This window comes from Haliotis asinina, chromosome 11 (genome assembly GCF_037392515.1).
Source record: "Haliotis asinina isolate JCU_RB_2024 chromosome 11, JCU_Hal_asi_v2, whole genome shotgun sequence".
NCBI lineage: Eukaryota > Metazoa > Mollusca > Gastropoda > Lepetellida > Haliotidae > Haliotis > Haliotis asinina.
The window spans coordinates 18,241,652-18,268,879 of record NC_090290.1 but is presented as its reverse complement, the minus strand read 5'-3'; the positions used below and the strand labels follow the sequence as shown (position 1 = coordinate 18,268,879).

Here is a 27,228-nt window from a genome sequence, read left to right as displayed (position 1 = left end):
AGTGAGTGAGTGAGTTTAGTTTTACGCCTCTTTTAACAATATTCCAGCAATATCATGGCGGGGGACACCAGAAAATGAGCTTCACACATTGTACCCATGTGGGGAATCGAACCCGGGTCTTCGGCATGACGAGCGAACGCTTTAACCACTAGGCTACCCTACCGCCCCACTCAAGATGGATGAATCTTCATAGGTATCATCAACATTCAAAATATCTTCCTGTCTGATCACCCGGGCATGGCTTATTTTCAACACGGACTGCCAGATTCTCAAATTCACCTGCTTGGTGGTCGGGGTAAAAATTAAGACATGTATATGAACATATTTAGTGGCAGGTAACTTTTGGTCAGGGCTGGAAAGCTTTACATCTAACAAGCCCTGTGGTCTGCCTGAGATTTTGGGGAGTTACCTTCCCTGAAACTACCACTAACAGACAGACAGGCTGACATTTAAGTGTCAATAAACCAGATATTGAGTTTCCTCTGTGACAGAGTCTGCTTATCACAATCAACATGGATTTTTTGCTGTAACGAGTACATTTTTTACTTGTTTGTGTATACAAACAAAATTAGACTACTGCTCAAGACCTCATAATCCATATTCACTACGCATACGTTATGAACGCAGCATAGCTTTTGAAACCACTTTTCCCCCCCGTGCTGGGGGAAATTTAGTGAATCGTTTGAACTGCAATTTTGTGGGCGTTTTTACGTCGCGTTTATTTTCAACTTTATAGGTTGAATTGGCACTTTTGATGATTTGTTTCGGTAAGTGCATACCGAAAGGTATCAGAATCTGCAAAGTGTGTTTTACGTTGCATGTGACCTTTAAATCAAGTCTAGATTTCCTCAGGTCTGAATGTCTGGTCTCCCTGGGGCTCCTTTTCAATTAAAATGGGTTTGTTTGTTACTATCAAAGTGATATATATTCAGAGACTAAGACTTAGTCTGTCATATCCTGCATCAACTGAACATTTATACAGTGAGTGAGTATGGTTTTATGTCACTTTCAGTAATATTCCAGCATGAGAAGAACTTATTGTACTCATATTGAGAACTGAATCTAGGTCTTCAGTGTGACGAGCAAATAACTTGAAGACTAGCTGCTCTACCTCCTTGGAATATTAATAGAAAATATGGGAGGTGTGACTTACATTTTCTGACCAATCGTCGAGTTTTCTTGAAATAGCAGGTCCACATCAACATCAAAGTTGCAAGTTGTTATACACCATGTCATGCCACCGACCACCTGTCACCACCAAGAATGACACATGACATCATGACATTACATTTTTATAGTATTTACCGAATATAGCTTGGAAACAGAAATTAGAATCAATAAAATATATTTAGATATTGATGACAAGGTGCTGCTGAATGTCTGTAAATTTTTGTTGTTAGCCACTACCCCTAAAATTGCCCCAACAGACCCTTGTGAAGAACAAACGTTCCTTTCATAAAGTGTCAAATTCTACTTCATAATAACAACACCAGTGCCAGTGAGGGTATTTATGTTTTCTTAATGCATAACTTCAACTTAAGTGAATGTGCAACATCCAATGCTGTTGAGATGTGATGATGCACTGTTATTGAGACAGATAAAAAAAAGATGCATAAAATACATATGTCCTCCACACCTTGTCAAAGGGAGAAAGTCCCTTGATCCTGGCTCTGAAATACCCTGCAGCAAGGAGCAACTCAATCGTCTGTTGTAGTTTGACATTCTGCTCCTCGTCTTCCCTTGTCTCAACCTGCAGGGAGGTGAAGATTTGACCATTTAGAAAATGTAATGTCAGAGAGAGAGAGAGAGAGAGAGAGAGAGAGAGAGAGAGAGAGAGAGAGAGAGAGAGAGAGAGAGAGAGAGAGAGAGAGAGAGAGAGAGAGAGAGAGAGAGAGAGAGAGAGAGAGAGAGAGAGAGAGAGAGAGAGAGAGAGAGAGAATTAACTCGGTGGCTTTATTACAATCTGACATTTATTTCTAATACGCTAGTAAAGAAAAAGGGGTACACAGGAGACAGTGTATTCGAGTGCATTCAATGCACTAAAGTACATAATGATATCATATCTGTAGGTTGGTGACTGCTTTAAAGTCACGCCCCTTTTCTAGGCGACATATGATCAATATTTATTCTGAATGTATTGTTGTTGAAATGTACGATCATGACATACTAATTGTTGGGTTTAGAAATACCTCAACTTCCCGACCGTCTGCATCTAACTGAGTGGGAGGGAATTTTGTTGAGCCTGTTCTAGGCCTTCCTGCAAAGATACTACCACCAGGACTGGGCGCAGCCATTTTGAAGAATCGCTAATCATGTGACCAATCGTCTTCGGACATAATCGGCAGTTTTCGATGTAAACAAATATATGACCCGGAAGTAATTAGAAACGTCTGCGACCCCCATGAAAGCGCGCATTTTTCGATCTTCCGAAGTTTGATTGGCTGATTGACTGACCGAGAATGTTACCGACCGCGTGACCCCGTTCAAAGGAATGAACACGCGGTGACGTAGTTGAATATGATTGGTTAACACTTGTCAGGCGAGTGCGATGGTGTGATGCTCGCCTTACGATTCAACACCGTGCGATTGTGCCGGTAGTATAGTATTTTACTGTTTGGACAACAATTACTTGACATAATATCGAAGTCTGGCAGTTGGAACGCTTCACATACGCACAGGTGAGTTTAGTGTACTGTGTAAGGGATAACAGATTTATATATGAACTGCTGTATTTTCTTGATACAAATACACTTTCGTTAGTGTTGATGTTCGTCAGCTGATCACGAAATCGCTGCATGCATTTGGCATGTCTTATAGACTGGTGGACTTTAGACCCTGGGATATATCTAGTCGTTTTCGGCAGAGTTCACAGTATTCTGATTTCTGCCAATTTTAAATCAGTATTTGGACTTAATATTGCTATGAATGCATAATAATTTTCAGTTTACACATGCAGAGTAAGTGTTTATAACATCGTGTATTTTGACAGATCTTAGCTGTGACGTAAGAAAACGTAATAGCCTAAATATATACAATTTGCCCAAGATCGTTCCTGATGCGTAAATAAATGTTCGTTTCTAGTGTAAGAAACACTTTGTAATGTAACTGTAATGATAATTTAGGCCTAGACTAATACAAATTTAACTGATTAAATCAACTGCTCAAGCGTCGTGACAGGTTGTAATACAACTTTACAAACCACTGTCGTCACGACCATGATGACTGACTCTGCAAGCCGAATATGGAGTGAAATAGAAACGTAGCCCTTTTGATCCTACTGTATACTTTTGAATTAAGTATTTATCACCACGCAACTCATGATTTTGTATGAACTTATATATTGTCTTTTTCTTCAGGCATTCCAATATGGCTACACTGCAGCAATTGATGATCCGCGGGACTGTGTTATTTAGTATTGGAGTATTCTTTGCGCTGGTTCTAAATTTGTTGCAAGTTCAACGTCAAGTTACAGTTTTCCCCCCTGAGGTTTTAGCCAGTCTTTTCTCTTCGGCATGGTGGGTGCCTCCTTCCTGTGGGACAGCAGCAGGTAAGATCTTAGTGAGGGAGTTTATTTTATGCCACTCTCAGCAATATTCCAGCTATATGGTGGCGGCCTGCAAGTGATCGAGTCTGGACCAGACAATCCAGTGATCAGCAGCATGAGCATCAATCTGTACAAATTGGGAACTAATGGCCAGTGTCAACCAAGTCAGCGAGTCTTACCGTTCAATCCTGTTAGTTGCCTCTTATGACAACATTGTTGACTGAAGGCCAGAATAATTCTTACCAGAACCGTTACGATTTGGTAGGAATTTTTAGGCAGGTGAGGACACATATTAGGGTCCTATAACATCAACACATAAACACGATGAAACAGTGTTAAAATAGAATGAATAAGGCTTAGTAACCATGAATTATTATGGCAGAGCTTTTGTGTTGTGAAATCTATGGTTTGGGTATAAGACAAAATGAAACTGAAAATGTGAGAGCAGTAAAAAGCATCCATCAGTCATAAAGAAATCTTGTTTATGTGGCCACCCCACTAACCCTAACCTAACCATAATCACCAACAATTAAGCAAAAGAGCACTATGACATGGTTATAAAGTTTGTAGTGCTGTATTCCTAAAGTAGGCTCCTAGATGATATCTCATGGGGTATTCTGTTCACTATTCAAATTCAAAAGATGGTTGAAGAATTCTTCCATCTTACAAGAGATATTGTGTAACAAAAAATCCCAAATGCATGTACATATTTCAGCAAGAAAGGTTTTGGCTTAAATCATCAGGATCATCTTTGGGCCTTATCTTCATATGACGAAGTATGACATGTCTGAAATGAAACTTTTACATAAACCATGAAACAGCTCAGTTCAAATCAGAAAGCAATTACTAAATCATCTTCGTTTTATGCTGAGAACATTTAAGTTTTCAAAATAATGTTGAATGTGACTTAAGCAGAATTCGTTACAAATGCCTACTTATATCGGCAACAGCATAGAATTGAGTTTCGAATTACCTGAAATGTTAAATTAGGATACAGATTTGTGATTTAAGTGGATGCTTTTCAAGAAATGGGATTAACTGATTTTTCACTTTTGGGTTTGTTTTATTTTTTCAGCTGTGATAGGCTTGCTGTATCCTTGTCTTGACAAAATAATGTTGAATGTGACTTAAGCAGAATTCGTTACAAATGACTACTTATATCGGCAACAGCATAGAATTGAGTTTCGAATTACCTGAAATGTTAAGTTAGGATACAGATTTGTGATTTAAGTGGATGCTTTTCAAGAAATGGGATTAACTGATTTTTCACTTTTGGGTTTGTTTTATTTTTTCAGCTGTGATAGGCTTGCTGTATCCTTGTCTTGACCACAAGCTTGGGGAGACTCCTTGTTTCAAGCGAGAGTGGTCAAGTGTGATGCGATGTGTAGCAGTCTTCGTTGGAATCAACCATGCAAGTGCAGTATCCTTTGACGAGAACACATTGCTCCTGTTTTCACATGCCTAATGTAATGATTAATGTGGTGAGGATTGTGAAAATGTTTTTTTAATGTGGTTAAGAAATTGACAATTAATTTTACAGTTTTAGATGATGGAATGTGCCCTAAGTCAAATATTACTTGAAGTGGACTTGTCATGTTAAGACACTGCAATTCTTTTTAAGAGAAAGTACACTCACTGTCTTCTTCCGAAAGCAAGATTGTTTACATTAACTAATCAATTTGAGGTTACCAAGCATTATTTCTGTGTCGTACATACTGTTATTAAGTGCCAATGTTTTTGAAGTGAAGAACTTTGTCAGTGCCAAAAAGTGACTGAGTGAGTTTAGTTTATATACCACTGTTAACGTGAGTAAAAAAAAATCCACATGGCATCGACAACATCGCAGCCATAAAGCAATTAAACCACTGTTAGCGCTAGCAGTATTCTAGCAATATTATGGCATCACACAGAAATACCAGAAACAGAGTATTAAATGACCTTTCAATGTGTAATATCATTTTATGAGACTAAGCTAATGATATAGTATCAAACAATTGGAAGCGAATTGTCATTGAACTTATGGCTGAGACACCTGTGTTTCCTATTTTTGTATTTCACACGGCTTGTTCTTCCTTAACTTGATACAGAAAATTGACTTTGCCAATAACCTGCAGCTTTCTCTCTCACTTGCTGCTATGTCTATTGGTCTCTGGTGGTTGTTTGACCGGTCCAGGAGTGGATTTGGGCTTGGGGTGGCCATTGCCGTACTTGCAACATTTGTAGCTCAGCTTCTAGTCTATAATGGAGTTTATAGGTGAGTTAAAGGACAAAATAATTTACATTCATTATTCTCGTAAAATTTATGGTTTTTCCATGTGTGGCTGCTAACAAGATTTGGTCCATTCAAATAAGCTTATGGTGAAGTGGCTGTTGTCAACATTTTAGTCAAGTTTAAAAACCCATCTCTTGCCTATGACTGTTAAACCAAGAGGCACTGTGTATATAGTGTGTACATACTGTGAATATTTGAAGGCACCAGTGAACAGTAAATTTGGAACCTTTCAACACCATACAAAATGATTTGACTAGATTAGATCTGAAAAAAGTTTCATTTGTTAAAATTTCCGAAAGTTCAATCCATATGAACAGAATTTAGGCTCATTAAGAGCCCTTTGACTCACATTCCAAGTTTATTTTGGTGCTGAGGTTATTTTGAGGTGATTGAGTATGCTTTTACATCGTAATATCACGGATGGGGCACCAGAAATGTGCCTCACACATTGTACCCATGTGGGGAATGAATCCCAGGTCTTCAGCCTGACGAGCAAACACTAACCATTAGGCTACCCCACCACCTCTTGCATCAAGTGAACTGTGTAAACTGAATGTGAAAACATGACAACAAAATACAAATAAATATTCTTTCTCTTGTCTGTTGTTCACTGATGATACATACGTGTGAAATATTTTAAAATTTGAATTATGTTTTTCCCAGGTACACAGAGCCAGATTTCCTGTTTGTGAGGTCATGGCTGCCGTGTGTGTTTTTCTCGGGTGGTGTAACGATGGGCAATATTGGACGACAACTTGCAATAGTAAGTAGTCATTGGAATTTTGGAACTTTGGATGTATGTGTTCATACATTCAAAGTGTGCCATAAAATTTGAAAACTTTAAAAGACAGGAGTTTGCCTTGAGCAAAACTCATGGCTAAATCTTCATGTATGTCTGCTTGCATGTTTTTGTGCTACCTTCACTGGTTTACCTGTTTTTAGTTGTGCTTACTTAATCACAGTGTTTCATTAATCCATTATAATTTTGATTCTTTGATGCTGAGAGTAAATCAGATGAAATATAAAAGATAATGAATTTCCATTTATAACTGATTGTATGTTGTATTGCTCTTGCTTTTGACCAGCAGACGTTCATTGCAATTGTATTTCGATTTATCAGTATCTTCCTAAATTTACTGTCAAAATATTGTTGAAGAAAGAGGAAGTGAACAAGTTTTGTCTTACTCCGCTTTTAACAGTGTCACAGCTGGAAACTCAAGGAAATGGGTTTCACATGTTTTGCCCATGTGGGGAATCGAACCCCGGTCCTCATTGTGACAGGCATACACTTAAAACTCACGACCACTAAAGATATAGGGGCAGTATAGTAGAACAGTACAGGTACCATGTGTGAAGCCTATTTCTGGTGTTCCCTGTCGTGATATTACTTGAATATTGCTGAAAGCAGTGTTAAACTCGCACAATATCACGTGACTTAAGGATGAAATTACACACTTGGAGAGAGGTAACATAGAATGAGTTCCTATTTGTGTCTGTTTCTAATGCTTAGAACATAAAGAATTCATTCATTCCTTTCAGGATGACAGCAAACAAAAGGAAGAGTGAACTTGTTGAGAATCTCGTGAGGATTAAATTCTCGTGATGACCAATTCAGTGACTTATCTCTGCTGTTGGACTATCATGCACTGTTTGTGTCATATGAACACCATCTCAAGCTGTCACCTATGACTGGCAGGTGTTACCATAGAAACGTACAGGTGACATAATTCACAAGACAGCTGTGTCGGTTGTGCGGATCAAAGGGTTGAGGCTGTCCCAATGTGATACATCGATGATACGTCACTCATTGCGATGCAGAGTACACCACAATACTTCAGTACAGTTAAAAGATTCGGCTTCATCCAATTTTCTGTGTGATGTTGCAAGTGGAAGATACAAGATCATACATTCTAAGACTCTTTCTTCATTTTCTGTGAAGTTGACAGAGCACTGAACTAGAGAGCATGTATACGATCATCAAATTAGCTTTGAACATGTGATGATAAATTTGTCATATTCATCTGTCATGTTCATCTGTTCACTGTTTTTTTCCTAAATGAATGGACCCCTTGAGGTCTTCTTGGATATTTGAATTTAAGAATCCCAGAATACAAAGTGCATGGGATTTTAACATTACTTTAAATTGGCATATTCCGAACTATGATTGCATTTCTCTAGAAATTAGAAATTTGCAGAAACATTTAAGACAAACAACAAGTATATGGACTTAGTAATTGGTATGTAAATTATTGCTTTTAGTTCAGTTACATTTAGTTATATTCCAGTCATAACATCGACTTCCAAAAATCTTTGTATAGATATTTTTGGTTTGAATGTTGATGTGACAGTATATGAGAGAGCTTCAGATATGCTTTCCACAATGTCAATTGAAAAAAGATTTTGGGAATCAAATATGGTAGCTACAACAACTGGTTACATCTGTTCTTTTTCTCAAAGGAAACCCATTGTCATGAAATCCATTATATTTGAAGCGCTGTTTTCATTAGCTGAGTTCAGCTTAGTTGAGCGCACTCAAAGGCCATTCCATGGTGACTGCATATGGCAAATGTAAAAAGTGACATATATTTCAACTACTATATAGTATATGTAATTGAATTACAGATATGTATGCAAGCAATTGTGTAATTTATTCGGTCTTAAAACATGTAAAAGTTTGCTGACATGGCTCAGGAATTTCTGATATCCAAGGAAAGGAAAAGAAGAAAGTTTCTTCCATGCTGCCATTAATCTGCAGTATTTTGTCAACTATCTTGCTTTGGTTCACTTTCTGATGTTGTTGGAAACAAGAATTGAACAAGATTTATGTTGTTTATGTTGATTTTGAAAACTGAAGGACTGACTAATTGAGATTGCACTCAAAAGGACACGACCATGCCTCAAATTGTATTTAAAGGGATGTAACTCTACCACTAGAGTTGTCAGGTCTAAAAAGCATGCAATAGGGCAACATTATGTGCAATATGAGTTGATTGGAGTTATCTTGTAAATAATAACCTGTCTACATGTGTTATCAAAATTTGATGGAACCTACAGGTTTGAATTAACCTACATCACCCTTTCATTGTTTGATACTCATTCCATAGTATATTAGGTTTTGGTGTGAATGTTGATATAACTTTTTGAACAATGTTGATAAAAAGTGTCACATGTTTGTATCATCTATGAGTAATCATAGTTTTTGCATTGGGCATAGGTAGTAGGCCTCATTATACCCATTTATTCATCATTGTAAGATTTTGTATCTTTAACCTAATAAATATGAAATATTTGAATATCAAAATAGGGAAACCTTTCGGGAAGTATTGTCAAATATAGGAGCATAAGAATCTCACAGTTGCAAAGATTTGATTAATTTTATTGGATTTTCGGTAAGGTACTAAAATTTGCTTTTGTCTGGTGTTTGGTCTATTTTAAAGCATAAGAGGTAAAAGCATAAGCTAATCTGAAAACATCCACTGTTCCCTTATAAACTATGTTAGGCCACATTCCCTTAATTCTGAAACGATTCTACACTCATCTCGCTGTAAACTGGTACACCAGTGAGACACTGTTGTAGGTGTTTTCTCAATAGAATCCTGTGTATCGTCCACAAAGAAATGTCCAATATATTAAGTGTTTTTGAATGCCAATGATCTTGAATGGATATTTTGGACTGTGAACAGGAACGGGAATGTCTTGAGGGGATCGGGGGTGACATGGTATCACAGTTTTCCTTTGATTTTACAAAAATTATTGTTGGTGATGCTCATGTGTATGATAGAGACAGAATGTTTTGTTGTGTATGTCAGGTGTGTGATGCACCAGTGTGTAATTAACTACCTTGTATGTACATATGTAAATATTTGTAATTAAATCTTGCCATGAATAATTATGTTATTCCAGGGCAAATAAATATGACCACAATTCCAACAGGCGGTTTGTCATTTCACTGAGTTACTTTTTGGAGGCTTGAATTAAATCTTTACATATTCATAGAGAATTTGCATTGGAGGTAGTTTCAGAAAACTGTCTGCCTTGTTTGTGATTTTGTGGACTAGTATTTATATTTTTTAGCTGCTGTGAGCCATATTCCAGCAGTAACACCTTAGGACGCCAGAATTAGTGTCTTACACGGGGAACTGAACTCATGTCTTGGGGACCCGTGAAGGTATAGGCCGTAGAATAGGCCCTCGGCATCCCATGCTTGCCATAAATGCGACAATGCTTGTTGTGAGAGGTGACTAACAGGATCGGGTGGTCAGGCTAGCTGACTTGATTTGACACATGTCATCGGATCCCAGTTGCGCAGATCGATGCTCATGATGTTTTTGACTGGATTGTTTGGTCCAGACTTGATTATTTACAGACCGCCGCCACATAGCTGGAATATTGCCGAGTGTGGCGTAAAACCAAACTCACTCACTCACTCACTCTTCCGATTTACTGGCTGTTAACGAAGGACATTACAATTTGCCTAACAATTAGCATCAGTGAATTATACAATGCAGTTATTGATTCATGATTCCTGCATTCAATCACCCAACAAACCATCTGTAACAATACTTGTGATCAAGACGTGTTGTAATTCTTTTCAAAGTACAAAGTATGCTTCTTTTCAGATGTATTGATTTGTTATTTTAAGCAACTGTGCAGGTTATCTGGAGGTTTTATTACATATCAACGCATTAACGTCCTAAAAAGATACCTCTATCCTTTCTCAGTTTCCACTACTCCATGGATAATTGGAGAACATAATCATGCTAATCAAATATGTACTTGGGGAATGACAAACACCTAGTGACCTACAAAACATTCTTAAAGTGTGAGATATTAAAAATGTAATGTGGAACATTGTTATGAGGATATTGCCAGTAGGTAACTCTTGTGACTGGGGGAGTAAGGTGTAGCCTGATAATAAGAGTCTGCTTGTCGCACTGAACACATGCATTCAATTCCCCACAAAGGTACATTGTATGAAGCCCAGGCCTGATATCGCCTGATACACTCACAATTCACCTTATTCTCCGAATGTATACGTTTAGAAAGAAACAAATAATTGCACTTAAATAGTAAAGGAGATGAGAGATTTAGAACCTAAACTTGAGAAAATGTAGACTTGCTACATATTGAGAACATAGTAGAAAGGCCTGGGTAGTAGGGAACATGATGCAGTTTGTTCAACAATCAGCAATATTCCAGCTATGTGGCGTCTTTAACTGATTGAGTTTAGACCAGACAATCCAGTGATCAAAACCATGAGCATCACTCTAGACAAATGGGATACGATGGCGTGTCAACCAAGTGAGTCTGACACCCAGATCTCGTTAGTCAGCTTTTATGACGAGGATGGGTTGCTGAAGACCAATTCTAACTCTGATCTTCATGGGTAATTGACTGACTTACTGATATTTTAACAATTTCTAGTATATTTACTATTAAACATATTGTTGTGTATTCAAATCATGTACCTTTCTTCTGAAACAAAACTGACTTATTCTTTGAACAAGTACAAACTGTCAGCCATCTAACCCACACAGCCACTGAGGCTGCCCCAGATGGGTTAGCAGCGTTAGAAATGTCTATGTGTCTGGCACGGGTTATTTCCCACAAGGACTGCCAGATTATCCAATTCACCTGCCGGATGGCTGGGACAAAATTTAGACATGTATATGAAGATATTTTGTGGGCAGGTAAGTTTTTGTCAGAGCTGGCAAGTTTTACATCTGACCAGCTCTGTGGTTCCATCCCCTAGGGATGGGCAGCTGACTTTTAATGCTGGTAATTAGTTGCTTGACTAAGAGTGTGGGATTCAACTCAACAAAAGTACTAGAATCTACATGCCTGAGAAAGTGTAATCACAAATGTGCTACATTTGACCACTTTCTTAAATGACAGTGTATTTGACAGCAAGGTTACATGCAAGTTCAGGTAACTGGTAGACAATACATACACTTTATCTCCATAATTGAACTCTCCATGAATACTTATTTTGGGGGTCTAATTTGGGACAAATTCATCATCATCCTCATCATTAGAGCTTAGAAAAATCTTCAGTGACATACATAATCAAGACAAAAATCCCATTTGAAATGATTCAACTGTATTCAGTAATACACATTTGCAAAAATAAGGTGACCAGCTGGCAATAGCTATCTTATCAATAAACCATCATCATCATCATCATCATCATTAGCAAATGTGTGGTATATAACAGGTTAATACATCTTGAAAATAGCAATTTCTATAGCATCAGCAGTGATCATTACTGATGGAATTAAACACAAATAGAGTTTCATGTCTGAAGTAGATCCGATGTTCATCCACCAATATGACATCCTTCCAATGAGCACGGTGGGTATTCAGCATGTCTAAGAACGCAAATGGGTCATGTTTCTTGTAATGTCAAGAACAGACATCAAGCACATACAGGTTTCTGACAAAATGGTCTTGTGTCATATTATTGGCAGGAGTGGGATCAGGAAGAATAAACATTCATAAAGGCAAATTTCCCCCCAGCAAACAAATTTTCATTTCAGTCATATGTTGCACATTATTTTGTCTCTACATATCATCTGTTATTTCAAGAAATTCCAGTGCAAAACCCCACTTGAAAATAAAATGATCTTTCTACCTTAAATTAATTGTTGAATAGATGATCATTGTCAGACTTCCAGACTGAAATCCCTCACAGTTTAGTCTGTGAGGCTAGTGAACTGATAATGAACGATGCCCCCCAGCCCATGACAGCTATATCCTCATATCCTCATTACTGTCAGAAGTGTCAGGTCAGCTTGGTGGAGGTCAGCAACATCTATATCCATACAAGGCAGCCTTCAATACCAGCCTGTATCCATGACTCCCTCTACTGTTGATGTTAGAGGGAGATAGGAGGTGTTGTACTATAGCAGTGTTACCACCCTGACAGGCAAGATGAAGTAAACTATCACCAGATGTTGACACCAGTGTCAGGTCAGCTTGGTTGGACACAAGGAGATCAAACACACTTTGATGTCCACTGACAGCTGCCTTCATGAGTGGCGTCCAACCATGCCTCCCTCTACTGTTGATGTTGGAGGGAGATAGGAGGTGTTGTACTATGGCAGTGTTCCCACCCTGACAGGCATGATGAAGTAAACTGTCACCAGATGTGTCCAACAGAGTCAGGTCAGCTTGGTTGGACACAAGGAGGTCAAAAACAGTTTGATGTCCATGGACAGCTGCATTGATTTAGATCTTCCATCCATGCTCAGTTGTACTGTTGATGTTAGGGGGAGACAGCAGGTGTTGTACTATAGCAGTGTTCCCAACCTGACAGGCAAGATGATATAAACTGTGACCAGATGTGTCCAGTAGTGTCAGGTCAGCTTGGTTGGACACAAGGAGGTCAAACACACTTTGATGTCCATGGACAACTGCCTTCATGAGTGGTGTCCATCCATGTCTCCCTCGACTGTTGATGTTAGAAGGAGACAGCAGGTGTTGTACTATACCAGTGTTACCACCACGACAGGCAAGATGAAGTAAACTATCACCAAATATATCCAGTAGTGTCAGGTCAGCCTGGCTGGACACAAGGAGGTCAAACACACTTTGATGTCCACCGGCAGCTACTTCCATTGATGGTGTCCAGCCATACTGACCTCTGCTGTTGATGTTAGAGGGAGACAGCAGGTGTTGTACTATAGCAGTGTTACCACCACGACAGGCAAGATGAAGTAAACTATCACCATATGTATCCACCAGCGTCACGTCAGCTTGGTTGGATACAAGAAGGTCAAACACACTTAGATGTCCAATCACAGCTGCCTTCATGAGTGGTGTCCATCCATGTCTCCCTCGACTGTTGATGTTAGAAGGAGACAGGACGTGTCTTACTATACAAGTGTTACCACCCTGACAGGCAAGATGAAGATAAGTATCACCAAATATATCCAGTAGTGTCAAGTCGGCCTGGTTGGACACAAGGAGGTCAAACACACTTTGATGTCCACTGACAGCTGCTTGCATTGATGGTGTCCAGTCATACTGACCTCTAATGTTGATGTTGGAAGGAGACAGGAGGCGTCTTACTATAGCAGTCTTCCCACCACGACAGGCAAGATGAAGTAAACTATCACCAGATGTTGACATCATTGTCAGGTCAGCTTGGTTGGACACAAGAAGGTCAAACACACTTTGATTTCCAGTGACAGCTGCATTCATCAGTGGCGTCCATCCATGTCTCCCTCTACTGTTGATGTTGGAAGGAGAAAGGAGGTGTTGTACTATAGCAGTGTTACCACCACGACAGGCAAGATGAAGTAAACTATCACCATATGTATCCACCATTGTCAGGTCAGCTTGGTTGGACACAAGGAAGTCAAACACACTTTGATGTCCATTGACAGCTGCTTTCATTAAAGCTGTCCATCCATGTCTCCCTTTACTGTTGATGTTAGAGGGAGACAGGAGGTGTTGTACTATAGCAGTGTTACCACCCTGACATGCTAGATGAAGTAAACTATCACCATATGTATCCACCATTGTCAGGTCAGCTTGGTTGGACACAAGGAGGTCAAACACACTTTGATGTCCATGGACAGCTGCTTTCATTAAAGTTGTCCATCCATGTTTCCCTTTACTGTTGATGTTAGAGGGAGACAGGAGGTGTTGTACTATAGCAGTGTTACCACCCTGACAGGCAAGGTGAAGTAAACTATCACCATATGTATCCAGCAGTGTCATGTCAGCTTGGTTGGACACAAGGAGGTCAAACACACTTTGATGTCCACTGACAGCTGCATTCATCAAAGCCGTCCATCCATGCTCACCTCTACTGTTGATGTTAGAAGGAGACAGGAGGTATTTCACAATATCCTTGTTGCCACCATGACAGGCAATATGAATAATTCTATTGCAAAATTTATCTTTCACTTTCAAGTTTGACATTTTCCGTAGTAACTCAAAACATCCTAGTGATGTTGCTTGTGCTGCAACCATGACAGGTGTTCTGCCATTCACATCAGCAGAGTCTATAGCACTAACTCCAGGTTTCCTATGTAACAGGACTTTCAGGGATTTTTCCATTCCTGTCTTACAGACCAGATGGAAGATGTTTTGATGGAAGTCATTGTCTCTCGTGTCAACATCAGCACCTTCATGGAGCAGATACACTAGAATGCCAGAACTGCCATTTTCAGCTGCCTGCAACAGAAGTCTGTTCAGTGTCTGTTGATGATCATGTTTTTCACAGCGAGTAAAGAGCCATTTCAAAACTGTCACATTGTTGCTTTGTGCACACCCTTCCATAGCTTGACTGATCTCGTCTTGAGAGAACTCTTCTCCAGTTGTGTGTTCTATATCTGTAACTAGATGTGCATTATGTCCAAGAACTGCCCAGTACAGAAAACATTTTCCTTTTTCTCTTCTGTGAAACCAAAGTTCATCTTTAGAATCAGTTTGATTATGCTGATGGTGGTGCTTTGCTTTATCAGACTGAAGTTTGTTCAGCAGTTTGAAAGCTGTAGTGTCTCGTTTCAGAACTGGATGTGTCACTGATTGAGAAAACTTTCCTTGTTTAATAGAATGTGCAAACCTTGTGGTTAGTATGTCATCATAATTATCTGAGACATATATCAGATGGAGATGATCATCAACTTTAGTTTCTTCAACCTTTTCACCTTGTACCCTTTCAAACAGAAAGTCATCACTACAATGCTTCAGAACAAAGACAGGACTGATATTGTACAAGGCACAGGCACAAGCATCATAGATCGAAGAGTGGGCAAAGCCGATAGTGTCTCCTCTAGTGAAGAATGTACCTCGAAAACTTTTAGCTGCTTTGTATATTCCTGAACGTGTAGCATTAGGCACCAGGTCTTGAACAGTTTTGACCATCGTGTCCATTTCCTTGTCTTCATCTCCACTGTCTAACCTAGTCAGGTTCAATTTGTCTTCACACAGCAGCATCAGAACCAAAATGCCAGACCTATCATTTCTATCTTCAAGTAACTGCTTTAGTTCTAGCCTAAGATAAAACAGTGGTTCCTTGAAAAATGATTTTGCATTTTTACAAAATGAGGAAAATTCAAAACAAAGTTTACAAATGAGAGGAAATCCAAAGATGTTGGAACAGATTTCCAGTTCATTGTAATCTGGAATATGTTGACCAGAACTGTCACCAAAGGCATGTTTATGTCGTTCAAATATTGACCGTTTCTCTTTGTCTGAAAGTCTGTATTTTTCTTGTTTTGTCAAGTCTACTACAGTTTGACCCCTGAACAATTTAAAACCCTCATACTGCAGTTTGGCAAGTCCATCATGGAAATTGTAGGATTTTGATGTGAAGACTACATGAATATCCTTTGTTTGAGAGTCTTGTAAATTTTGCATTTTCTTTCTGGATTCTTCAACAATATCGCTGTTTCCACTCAATGCTGACCTTTTCTCTTCTGCTCTCTGCTTTTGTTCTAAATGGGGGAGAAGATTATTCAGAAAGTCTTTAACATGTGAAGTATTAGCAGATACTCCAACTGTACCAAACAAATCATCTACAATGAGGAATACTCTTGAGTAAGTACTAAGACAGCGGTCAAAGTCAAACTTCTTAAGGCTGTCTACAAGCACAACCTCGTATCCCTTTTGTCTATACTGTGAACCCAGCACCAGAGCCATTGTTGTCTTGCCTTCTCCTGAAGCACCACAGATAGTCACATGACCAAATTCCTTCAATTTCTGTTTCACTTTTCTGTAGGCTTCAGTTGGAGCAAAAATCTTCCTTGCTTCATCTGTGCGTAAATCAAGGGAATCTGTGAAGGAATAAAATATATTTACCATCCCAGCAAAGACTCAAACGTAAATATAAGAAGAAAATTCACTTATTTCTACTGTGTGTGAAACATCTTCTAGTCTTTATGACTGATGTTAAACGTCTCGCACTAATGTCCCTGGAAAGTGATATTTTAACTTGACACTTAAAAATCTTTTATGCCTTCAAACTCAACACAAAACACCATATTGTTTCATCACTGAGAAAGGCTTGTGGCATCAGTTGTGCAGCAAAATTGACAAAAGGTGTGTAATAAGTGTTTCTCATACACATAGATCATCAGGGAATTGTTCAAGTCCTGCATGATATTGCAAAGCATAAGGTTGACAGGTAGGAGCAGGAAACGCAATAATCTTCTGTCTGAGAAAATGAAAATGGTAATAGTCTTGAACAAGAGTCATCAGCCCCAACATATTTGACAAATAATCTGACAGTTACTTGAGGTCTTTTTAAGATTAAGTCTGAATCATTTCCGTGGAAGTCTTGAAATATATAAATGCCATATATCTGTAAACAGCAAAGGGCAACACTTCAAGATCTGTCTCATATATCTGCCAAGACCTGTTGAAAGATATCAAATGGTTTTTGAGTTGTGCTCCAAAAGGTAGCTCATCCCTCCCTTTTCAGACTAAGTCCAAATTGTTTCCACGGAAACTGGGAAAAATATTAATGCCAAATTTTTGTAAATAGCAAAGGGCACCACTCTGGGGGTCTAGCTCACTTATCTGCCAAGTTTTGCAGAAAGATGTTAAGACGTTTTTGAGTTCTGCTCGGAAATGAGGCCCATGCCTCCCTTTTGAGACTCAGACAGAATTGTTTCCATGGAAATTGGGAAAATTAAAAATGACAAAAGTCTGCAAATAGCAAAAGGCACAACCATAGGTTCAGTTTCTTATATCTTCCAATTATGGTCTAAAAATATTGAACGGTTCTTGAGTTATGCTCTGGAAACAAAATGATTGTGAACGGGCGGACAGACGAGGCACTGACTATACACCCTGCATTACATGCCTAGGGGATAACAAGATCTGGTCATTTACTGACCCTTCCTCCATCAACACTCACCTCTCCCAAGTGTTCCTTGTCCGGCACCTCCAGTGACGATGTTGAGAATGTTGGCAGCTTGGGCATTCCCTGAATGCTGTTCACCTGCCAACACCAATCAGGAGGAATCATCAGTAACCATGGAAACCACAAATCAATTGATTAGTGTTTATTTCCACATGGAATAACATTTTTATGATTTCTATCATTCTGAAGACCTTCACTTTTCTCATGATGATAAAATTTATCCTGTCATAAACATTCTCTGATTAATTATACATATTAATCAGGCATCTTAACACTGCACAAACTGTCTGGGAAGACGCTCTGTCAGCTACTGAAAAGACACAATGGGTGAAGGAGTTCAAGTTTGACATAGAACTGATTTCACCCTGTATTCTCCACTGAATAAAAGCAAAATAAAACAACATCCATAAGAAATATCTGCTAGAAGCTAGAACTGTTAAAGTACAATTCTCACTGCATAGGAGTAAGTGGGTAAGTGAGTTTAGTTTTATGTCGCACTCAGCAACATTCCAGGTATATGGTGGCAGTCTGTAAATAATCGAGTCTGGACCAGACAATCCAGTGATCAACAACATGAGCATTGATCTGTGCAATTGGGAACCGATGACATGTGTCAACCAAGTCAGTGATCCTGATCATCTGACCCCATTTGGAATTTTGAAAGAAAACCCATCAGAGTACCTTGCCTTAGATTTTTGGCAGGAACATTGTTTTGACTGTGTCTGTACTTTTAAGGAGAGATATCACAGTGCAAATAGACAGATGGGTGGGAAGAAAATTATGAGCTGAGGAAAACTGTACCCATGTGCAATTTTTTTAAAAGGAATATAGAAAAGGATGGACAGGACACTTTAGTTTAGTTTACGTCATCTAAATAACAACTAGGATGACAACACTGAGGACAAAAATGACACCTACCTGTACTTAGTGTAATTGCTTGGCTATCTAGCTCAAGGACCTCTTCATGCTCTGCTGAACCTGCAGGTACCAAGAGACCTTCATGTTCCTTGTGTGCCATGTCCACATCAGAAACAGGAATGTCACTTCTGGAAGCTGACATGTCCGTGTGGCCTTCAGGTTGCTGACTGGAAGTGTCCATGTGACCTTCCGGTTGCTGACCTTCAGTCTGCTTATTAGAACTGGCCATGTGAGTTCACCTCCTCACTTCACCATGCTCTGCCTGTCAAAATGATGGTGAGTCTAAACATGCTGTGACAATAAGTAAGCCAGTCTGACAACACTGTTCCAGGCTCTGTAGCTCACCTACTATTATTGAAAGACCTCATACAAACAAGCTCACTGGACTGATACTTTGCTTTTGTGTGCTGACAAAAGAATTAAAACCTCTGAGTCAAATTCAGACATTAAATTCAGTTAAATTTCAGCTAAAATCAACTTCCTGGATGAAGGTACATAGCATACTCAACCAAGAATTTTCTTTTTTGTATTTAACTTACTTGTCTCTTTTTTGACTGAATAAAACTGAAGCCTTTTCATGATAATATTAAGCTTTGCCTGTCAAAGATGGATACCCTGTTGATGCCTCCGATCTTCAAGTAAACGATACATTTATAGAATACAAGTACCAGAGAGGAACCAGGTTAGAATTGGTCTTCAGCAAACCATGCTTGTCTTAGACTCTAGAGGCAAACACGGGATCGGCAGGTCAGGTTTGCTGACTTGGTTGACATGTCATCATATCCCAACTGATTGAGGCTCTTGATGTTGATCGCCGAAGACCCGGGTTCGATTCCCCACATGGGTACAATGTGTGAAGCCCATTTTCTGGTGTCCCCCGCCATGATATTGCTGGAATATTTCTAAAAGCAGCGTAAAACTTAACTCACTCACTCATGATGTTGATGACTGAATTTCCTGGTCCAGTGTTGTTTAGACTGCCAGCATATAACTGTATGACATTAAACAACAACAGCAACAACAACAACAGCAACAACAACAGCAACAACAACAACCACAGCAACAACCAGATCAATCATAATTCAGCAGTTGCACCTTCCTTGGTTGACTACGTTCAATGTCTTCATCTTTGGAAGGGAGGTTTGATGTATGTACGAGGGGATGTCAATAAGTTTTGAGCCTTACATAGAAAAACACAAAATATTGGTATGAACCACATTTATTTTTCAACATAGTCCCCTTGTGAGTCAAAACACTTGTTCCATCTTTTCTGCCAGTCGCTGATGCCATCTCTGTAGAGGGCGCCATTTTGGTCCTCAAACCAAGCCTCAGTAGCAGCAATAAGCTCATTATCATCCTGAAATCTACGACCACGCAAGTGTTTCTTGAGATTTGGGAACAGATGGTAATCACTTGGTGCCAGGTCTGGAGAGTAGGGGGGATGCGGCAAGATTTCGTACCTGCATTCCTGGACAGCAGCGGCTGCAACGTCAGAGGTGTGTATTGGAGCATTGTCTTGATGTAGAAGAATACCACGTCTGATCTTGCCCTGGTGCTTCTCCTTGATTGACTGTCGCACTTGCCTCAACAAGTTAGCATAATATTCCCCATTCATTGTTCTTCCTTTTGGTAAGTAATCTATGTGGATGACGCCTTTGCTATCACAGAAGACTGTCACCATTACATTCTGCAATGATCTGGAGGCTTTGAATTTTTTGGTCCTGGGAGAAGTGACATATTTCCATTCCAAGGATTCTTGTTTGCTCTCAGGATCAAAGTGGTGGATCCAGGTTTCATCAAAGGTTACTAGCCTAAAGTGAAAATCTTCTGGATTCTTGTTGTATCTGGTTAGCATGGAGTTACTTATGGTGACCCTTGTTTGCTTCATTTCATCTGTAAGCATTCTTGGCACCCATCTTGCACACACCTTAGACATGACGAGATGTTCATGAAGAATTGTCTCGATGGATCTGTGTGAAATGCCTGTGGTCTCCTCTAACTCATAGAGCGTGATTCGACGATGTTCCAGCACAAATCTATGCACTCTGTCAATGTTTTCCTGACTCTCTCTACCATGCTTAAATTCATTGACCCATCATTTGATGGTAGCAGATGAAGGGGAAGACTTCCCATAAACTGCTGAAAGCCTTTCTTCAATGTTCTTCGCCGAGCTTCCTTCAAGAACTAAAAACTTAATTACTGCTCTATACTCAATTTTATCCATTTTCACTGCCGTGAGGGGGGTCTCTTTCTGTCAATGTGAGCTGTTCAATAACTTCTGAGAGTAGGATACCAAAACTTATATATCACCTCAGCTACACCCCAAGATTCAATTTCATACCATAGGCTGTGACACCTGGGTATGAAAAATGCTCAAGGTTAAAAACTTATTGACATCCCCTCGTACATGGTGTTGGATGAGTGTGAGTGGGGTGGTGTGGGTTGGTAGAGGGGAAGGGAAAAGAGGGTTGTAGTTGGTCTAGTGTGGTGTGATAATGTGTAAGTGGTGAGGGGGTGGTTGGCTTAGTGTGAGCAGGACATAAGAGGCGGTGGTGAAGGGATAATGGTGAGGGGCTGTGTATTGTGTTTGTTATGTAATGATGGTTGAGTGGCCGGTGTGCGTTAGAGCTGCAGTTTTGGGTGAGACTGGATCGAAATGTACATTTAGTTGTGGGATGCGCGGACGTCGGGAAAGACGGCCACTCTATGGAGAGAGAATTTGGATCCCGTGTCTAAACAGTTGGGGAGAGGTTTTAGGTTTTAGTCAGCTTTCAATTTGTGTGGGATGATCTAAATTTTATGTAATAGATTTGAGTTTGGGGGGAATGTTGCTATGGCGTTGAATATGTTGGGGTGGGGGGTAGGGGAGTTTAGAGGGTTTATGAGTAAATGAATGTTGTTATGGTATTTGCTGGGTATTGAATTGTGGAGCTGTGTGATGTTTGATTGTTGAAGTGGCAGTGTGTAAATATGTGCTCTAGTGTTTCTGGTGTTTTCAGCAGTTGCAGATTCCATCTGGGTGTCTGTTTTATGTGAAAAGTGAGTAGTTTAACTTGGTAACACCTGTGATTAATCTTGTGATGAGTTTGTCTGTGTGGATTGAGCTGGAGAATGTAGGTGGTTTGGTGATTTGTTTTGTGATTATGTTTTGTATCCAGGTGGATTTGTTTGTAGTTATGATGTGTTGGTAGTTTTGGCTTAGTAATTGTGTTTGGATGAGTTGTTTTATTTTGGTTTTGGAAGTGTGTAGGTTGATGGGTGGGGATGGGTGTGTGGTAGCTGCTGCTGTGTCTGCTATGTTATTTCCCTGCTTGTTTCCTGGTATCCAAGGTATTGTTATGTTTTTGTTAGTTTGCTGAAGGGAGTGAATTAGTCATGTGATCTTGTGTACTAGGTCCTGACATGATTTTGAGTGCAGGTTTTGGAGTTGTTGAATGGCACTGAGGGAGTCTGATAGTATTAGGAACTGGGTAGAGGGTAGGGAGGGGATTAAGTGGAGAGCTGATAGGATGGCTGTGAGTTCTGCTGTAGTGATGTTGATGTGGTTTGTATAGTGCAAGTTTGTGGTTATTGGGGGTGTTTGCTGTACACGTATGCTTAATCCTTTGATATTATTTGTGCTGACTGATGTGTCTATATGTATTTGGGTGTGGTTTGGATAGTTTGAGGTTATGTGTGACTGGATGAGATTTGTTTTGGTGAGGGTGTTGGTGCTTTTAGGTAACTTAAGTAGTGTGGTGGCCAGGGTGGTGGTTTGTCGCAGATGTAGCTTGTGATGGGAGGTGTGTTGGATGGTGTTTAATTGTTGTGCATGAAGCAGTCTGTTGAGGTGAGTGAGAAGGGGAGTTATCTGGGGTTTGCTTTTGAACTTTTTTATGACAGACAGACAGACAGACAGACTGGTTTATTCAATACTGCAGGCCATGTGTCCTAGGGTACAATTACACCAAAACATATTATTTTGCTACGTGGATTTGATATGAAGAAAAAACTAATAATTAAGAATGGTGTGCTGCAAATACATGCTTTAAATATAATGATAGTAATTTGATTGTTTGTGGATTTTGTGAACAACTAAGTTTGATCAAGTAACATTTGTCTGGTACAAAAGAGGCTAACCAGGGCAAATATTTCGTTCTGAGTGCAGAATATTTTGGACAGGTATGTATGTGGACTTCATCTTCGATGTAGAGATTCATACAATATTCACAGCAGATGTTATAGTCGCAATGTCGTTTCTCCTTCCTATATGTATTTACCCTCAGATTGTTCAATGCTATTCTAAATTTACAAAATGCACGTACCAAAGACTTGTCATGAAGACAAGTAATATATCTTTCTGTGTTAAAATCAGTTTTAAATCTCGAGTATAACGACAGAAACTTGAGGCAGAAATAGATAAATGCCAATCCTGGACAAAGATATCCTGTAACCTTTGTTGAATGTGCTGATGAATAACTTTTCATCACCAACGTGTTGTGACAACCAAGTCCATGCAAAACTCGTTGAAAAGAGCAGAGATCTGAAACCCAGTTATGTCATCCATTATCATCTAGAGATTTGACCAGAATCCTTGGGTATCTGAAGGCATCCATTTGCAACAGTTTCAACCAGTATTTGATTACTCTCATTCTGGTATACACAAATACACTGCAGCCACCTGTTTCACTCAGTATTGGTTTGTTTGATGTAAATTTCCCAACGGATAGGAATCGTTTCAGGTACGAAGTATGGACATTTTCAGTTGCTTCATTGTACATTGTTCCCCATATCTCGGAGCCATACAGCAGGGTTGGTAAAATTTTGCAGTCGAAGATATTCATTGCTGTGGAGAACGTCACTGCACACTTATGTTTAAATAGCTGGTACACTGGCCTTAATGCTTTCGATGCCTGTGATGCCAAATTGTTACATGCAGCTGACCACTTCAGCCTAAATAAGAATAGTAGACCAAGATATTTGTGGTATATTTGTAGTATGTGTGCACCCCAGTTGTTCGTCTGTTTGTCTGTCTTTTAAGAAATTGTGAATGTAATTTAGAATTCGCCCATATGTGGCATTTTCTTTTAACTTTTTAAAGAGGCTGTTGTGCTAAACCATATCAAACGCTTTACTGAAGTCGATGAAAATGGCCATTGTGTATTGTTTTTGTGTCTGGGCTACCTTTGTCTTGCTCCAAATGCAAAATATGGTTTAAAGTTTGTTGATTTGGAGTAAAGCCACTCTGGTCCTCCTGTGTAAGATTATGTGTTTGAATATGGTGTTTTAGCCTATTATTTATGACAGTTTCCGTGATTTTGCATAAATGCGAGGTAACTGAAATGGATCTAAAAGGAGTTGTTAGGTTTCACTGGCTTTACGATGGGCACCATAATACACGGTAAGAAAGTTAATTACTTATTGTATTGTTATCATAACACTACCAAACAATCAAATCAAAAGGTTTTGAAATAACACCTCTAATGATAAAGAAAGAAAACATTGAGAGATTAATTAAACATCTCCATCATCCTCAATAATAAACACCAAGTTTTGTTGTGTGACTTCTTTTGTCATTTTTACACTTTGATATCAAATAATACAAATGTCATGAGCATTACAAAATAATAAAACCATGTATGGCCATTTTGACTTTTTTGTGTGCCATGTTGACTTGGGGTTGTGGCCATTTTGACCTTATTGTGTGGCCATTTTGACTAGGGGTTGTGGCCATTTTGACTTTTTTGTGTGGCCATTTTGACCTGTTCCCTTGTTCAGTATTGTGTAGGTGATGTGGTCTGGACCTGGGGCTGAGGTTGTGTTTTTATGATTTAGTGCTGCTTCAATCTTCATGTACATGGATTATTTTGTTAATGGGTAAATGTGAGCGGGGTGGTTGGGCGGTGTTGGAGGGGGCTGGTTTTTGATGGTTTGTTGGAGGTTTTGCAGGTAATTGGTGGAGCTGCTGATTTTCGAAAAATGGACAGCTACTTTATAAGTTTTGTTTTTATTTGTGGTGTGGTACGCAAGGTTTGGGTGAATGACTTTTTTTTTAATTATATTGAATAGCTTTGAATTTATTCCACATTTTCCGAGAATTCTGATGGCTTAGCCTCAGGGTTGAACAATTTTTTTCCAATTTGCAATGTTCCTCCTTGGCTGCACTGATAATATGTTTTGTGTAATATCTGAGTTTTTAAGCCAAATGTAATTTTGAACGGTCCCTCTTTGATTTATTGAGGGCCTTTTTCCTTGCCTTTCTGGCTTTAATAAATTCAGGGCTCCACCATGGGACTTTTTTTTGTGCAGATGTGGGCCAAGATGTGGGGATGCACTTATTCGTAATGTCGATTATGGTTTTAGTGCGGTTTCTGTTGAAGGTGTGCACCTCCCATGTGCATGATTTGGCGAGTGCGGGTGTGGTAATAGTTATGTCTAGGGCAGTTGGTTGTTGAAAGTGTGAGAGTAGGTATCTGGTGGGCTGTTTGTCGTTAAGTGTAATGAGGTTTGTGTTGTCTAGCCAGTTTGCAAGAAGGATGCCATGGCGGTCAGAGTAGGGTTTGGTGTCCCATGTTGGGTGGTGTGCATTTAGGTCCCCAAGAATAAAAGTATTGGGCGTTAAGAATTTTGATATGTTGTCTAAATCTTGAAATATAAGTTTGACAGTGGGTCTTCTGTATACATTTATGAAAGTGATTTCCTTACGGTTTATTTTAGTTTTAATGGCCAGGACTTCTATATATTAGAGGTAGGTATGTTTATTTCTGAAAAAGTTTGGCTATCTTTAATGAAGATGCCCAGGCCCCCAGCATGGGGGCCTGGGATGTTTACTGGCCGAGGTTGGTCTTTCCAAATGTAAAGGTAGCCTGGCAGTTTGAAGGCATTTTTGGGTGATAATTTTGTTTTAGGGATAAAATTTAAATGAGGGGAAATTTTCTTTTGGGCGATGAGTGCCTTAAGCTCCTGCCCGTTGGCTTGGAAACCATTACAGTTTCACTGCAACAGAGCCATGACGATGGTAATTTGGAATAGGATATTATAAAAGGTCATGGGTGGGGCAGTAATTTTGAAAAAGATAGCGTTTGTTGCAAGAGTAGCTTAGCGGTTGATTTAGGAGAAGGATTTAATGGTGATGAGTACGCTGGCTAGACGCTCATGGTATATGTTGAGTTTGGGAGCCATATTGTGAAGTTTCTTTGCTGTGGGGTTTTGCATTAGGATTGTGGTTGAAATGAATTCGATGAGTATATTTAGGTTGTGGATAAATTTTTGTGTGATGCAGGTGGGTGGGCATGGTGGTGGGCGGTTGTAGGGTGAGAGGGAGAGGGTTGAGGAGATGGAGATGTTGGTAGGAGTATAGGACATTGAAAGTAGTGAGTGATTTGTGATGGGGCAGATTGCAGGTGTTGGCAGGTGAGTGTGGTTGAGATGCCTGTTTAGTTTCAGTACTTGTGTTTGTTTTATGGGGCAAGGGTTTTGATTTGCTGAATGTCCTTGTCTTTTGAGCAGGTTTTTTGGTGTAGTGGCAAACAGTTGAAGAATATGTACAAAGCAAACAGTTTGGCACTGGGGGTGATTTGATAGACATGAAACAAATTACATACAAGATTGTTGGAATTATGTACAAGTGGTATCTACAAGTTGATAATGATGATATACAAAGAAGTTGGGTACTTGCCGGACAGGAGCCTGGTAAGCCAGGGATGAGGCCGGCCTGTTTCTGTTAGGCGATCAGAGATGGTGGAAAAGTCTTTGAATTTGGGGTTTGTTGTTTTGTGGTGGCAAGATGGAGGCCTGGCCTTGATCATTGACATCAGTGACTGTCAGCTGACCAGCTCCAAAGATCGGTAGAGAATGGATGAATGTGAATGTGAGATTTTGGAACTACACCATCTCGCTTTCATAAACGGGAAATATGAAAACGGGAAAACCAAAGCTATTTATAGCTTTCGTCCCGCAGCGAATATGAAGACATATTTACACTTGTTGTTATTGCAATCAAACCTGAACCCGTTCCCGTCTCTCGAGGCGCTTTATCAACGCGATACCCTTGATGCTGGAATATGAAAATGTTGCGTGCGGTGTTAAACAGCAAACATTTTAGTGTGAACAAGAGGGATCAAATGGACCAAAGGACCGCTGGAAAAGGTCTAATGGGAACCAATCAAACTGCATTGTCACGTGGCAGTTTAGGGTATCGCGTAGATAAAGCACCCTGAGAGCCGGGAACCAGTTCAAGTTCGATTGCAATAACAACCAATGTAAATATGTTTTCTTATTCGCTGCGGGACGAAGCTATAAATAGCTTTGGTTTTCCCGTTTTCATATTTCCCATGTGTAAAGGTGAGATGTAGTTACAAAATCGCACAAAACGCATGCCTTCATGAAAACGGAATCGGCCCACGGAATCTTTACCTTGTTTTGGTGCAGGGCTACGAAGTCAATGAAAGTGAAAGTGAAAGTAGGGTAATGAAAGAACGGACAGCAGGGGCGTGACCCGGGTGTTTCCCGCTCGCAACAGTCTATTAGTATTATATCATATGGTCTCTGCTCGCAATAAGTCGCCGTCCACCCATCTAGCAACATCTTGAAGTCGTGCGTCGTGAGGAGATTCAGTACACGAGTAGTGTGTATGTA

The 27,228-nt window shown here is 39.6% G+C and overlaps 3 protein-coding genes and 1 pseudogene across 3 annotated transcripts in view; 2 read left to right on the top strand and 2 right to left on the bottom strand.

Annotated features, from left to right (window-relative positions):
- The window catches only part of LOC137255976 (coiled-coil domain-containing protein 93-like), a 56,116-nt gene extending 53,757 nt beyond the window's left edge, over window positions 1-2,359 (bottom strand). Inside the window, exons 1-3 of the mRNA XM_067793606.1 lie at window positions 2,190-2,359; window positions 1,637-1,750; window positions 1,154-1,248 (exon numbers count right to left, since the gene is read on the bottom strand). Coding sequence (XP_067649707.1) covers window positions 1,154-1,248; window positions 1,637-1,750; window positions 2,190-2,294 — 314 coding nt within the window. The 5' untranslated portion in view covers window positions 2,295-2,359. The remainder of the gene's footprint in view (window positions 1-1,153; window positions 1,249-1,636; window positions 1,751-2,189) is intronic.
- A 151-nt stretch (window positions 2,360-2,510) lies between these two features.
- LOC137255979 (insulin-induced gene 2 protein-like) lies at window positions 2,511-9,742 on the top strand. Its single transcript, XM_067793614.1, has 6 exons — window positions 2,511-2,678; window positions 3,357-3,547; window positions 4,840-4,964; window positions 5,632-5,798; window positions 6,480-6,579; window positions 7,356-9,742. Exons 2-6 carry the CDS (start codon window positions 3,367-3,369, stop codon window positions 7,380-7,382), a joined length of 600 nt encoding a protein of 199 aa, XP_067649715.1. The 5' UTR covers window positions 2,511-2,678; window positions 3,357-3,366; the 3' UTR covers window positions 7,383-9,742.
- Window positions 9,743-11,899: 2,157 nt separating this feature from the next.
- The window catches only part of LOC137255966 (uncharacterized), a 589,910-nt pseudogene continuing 574,581 nt past the window's right edge, over window positions 11,900-27,228 (bottom strand).
- The window catches only part of LOC137255967 (serine/threonine-protein phosphatase 6 regulatory ankyrin repeat subunit A-like), a 275,337-nt gene continuing 274,850 nt past the window's right edge, over window positions 26,742-27,228 (top strand). Inside the window, exon 1 of the mRNA XM_067793586.1 lies at window positions 26,742-26,934. The gene's annotated coding sequence lies outside the window, so the exon portion shown is untranslated. The remainder of the gene's footprint in view (window positions 26,935-27,228) is intronic.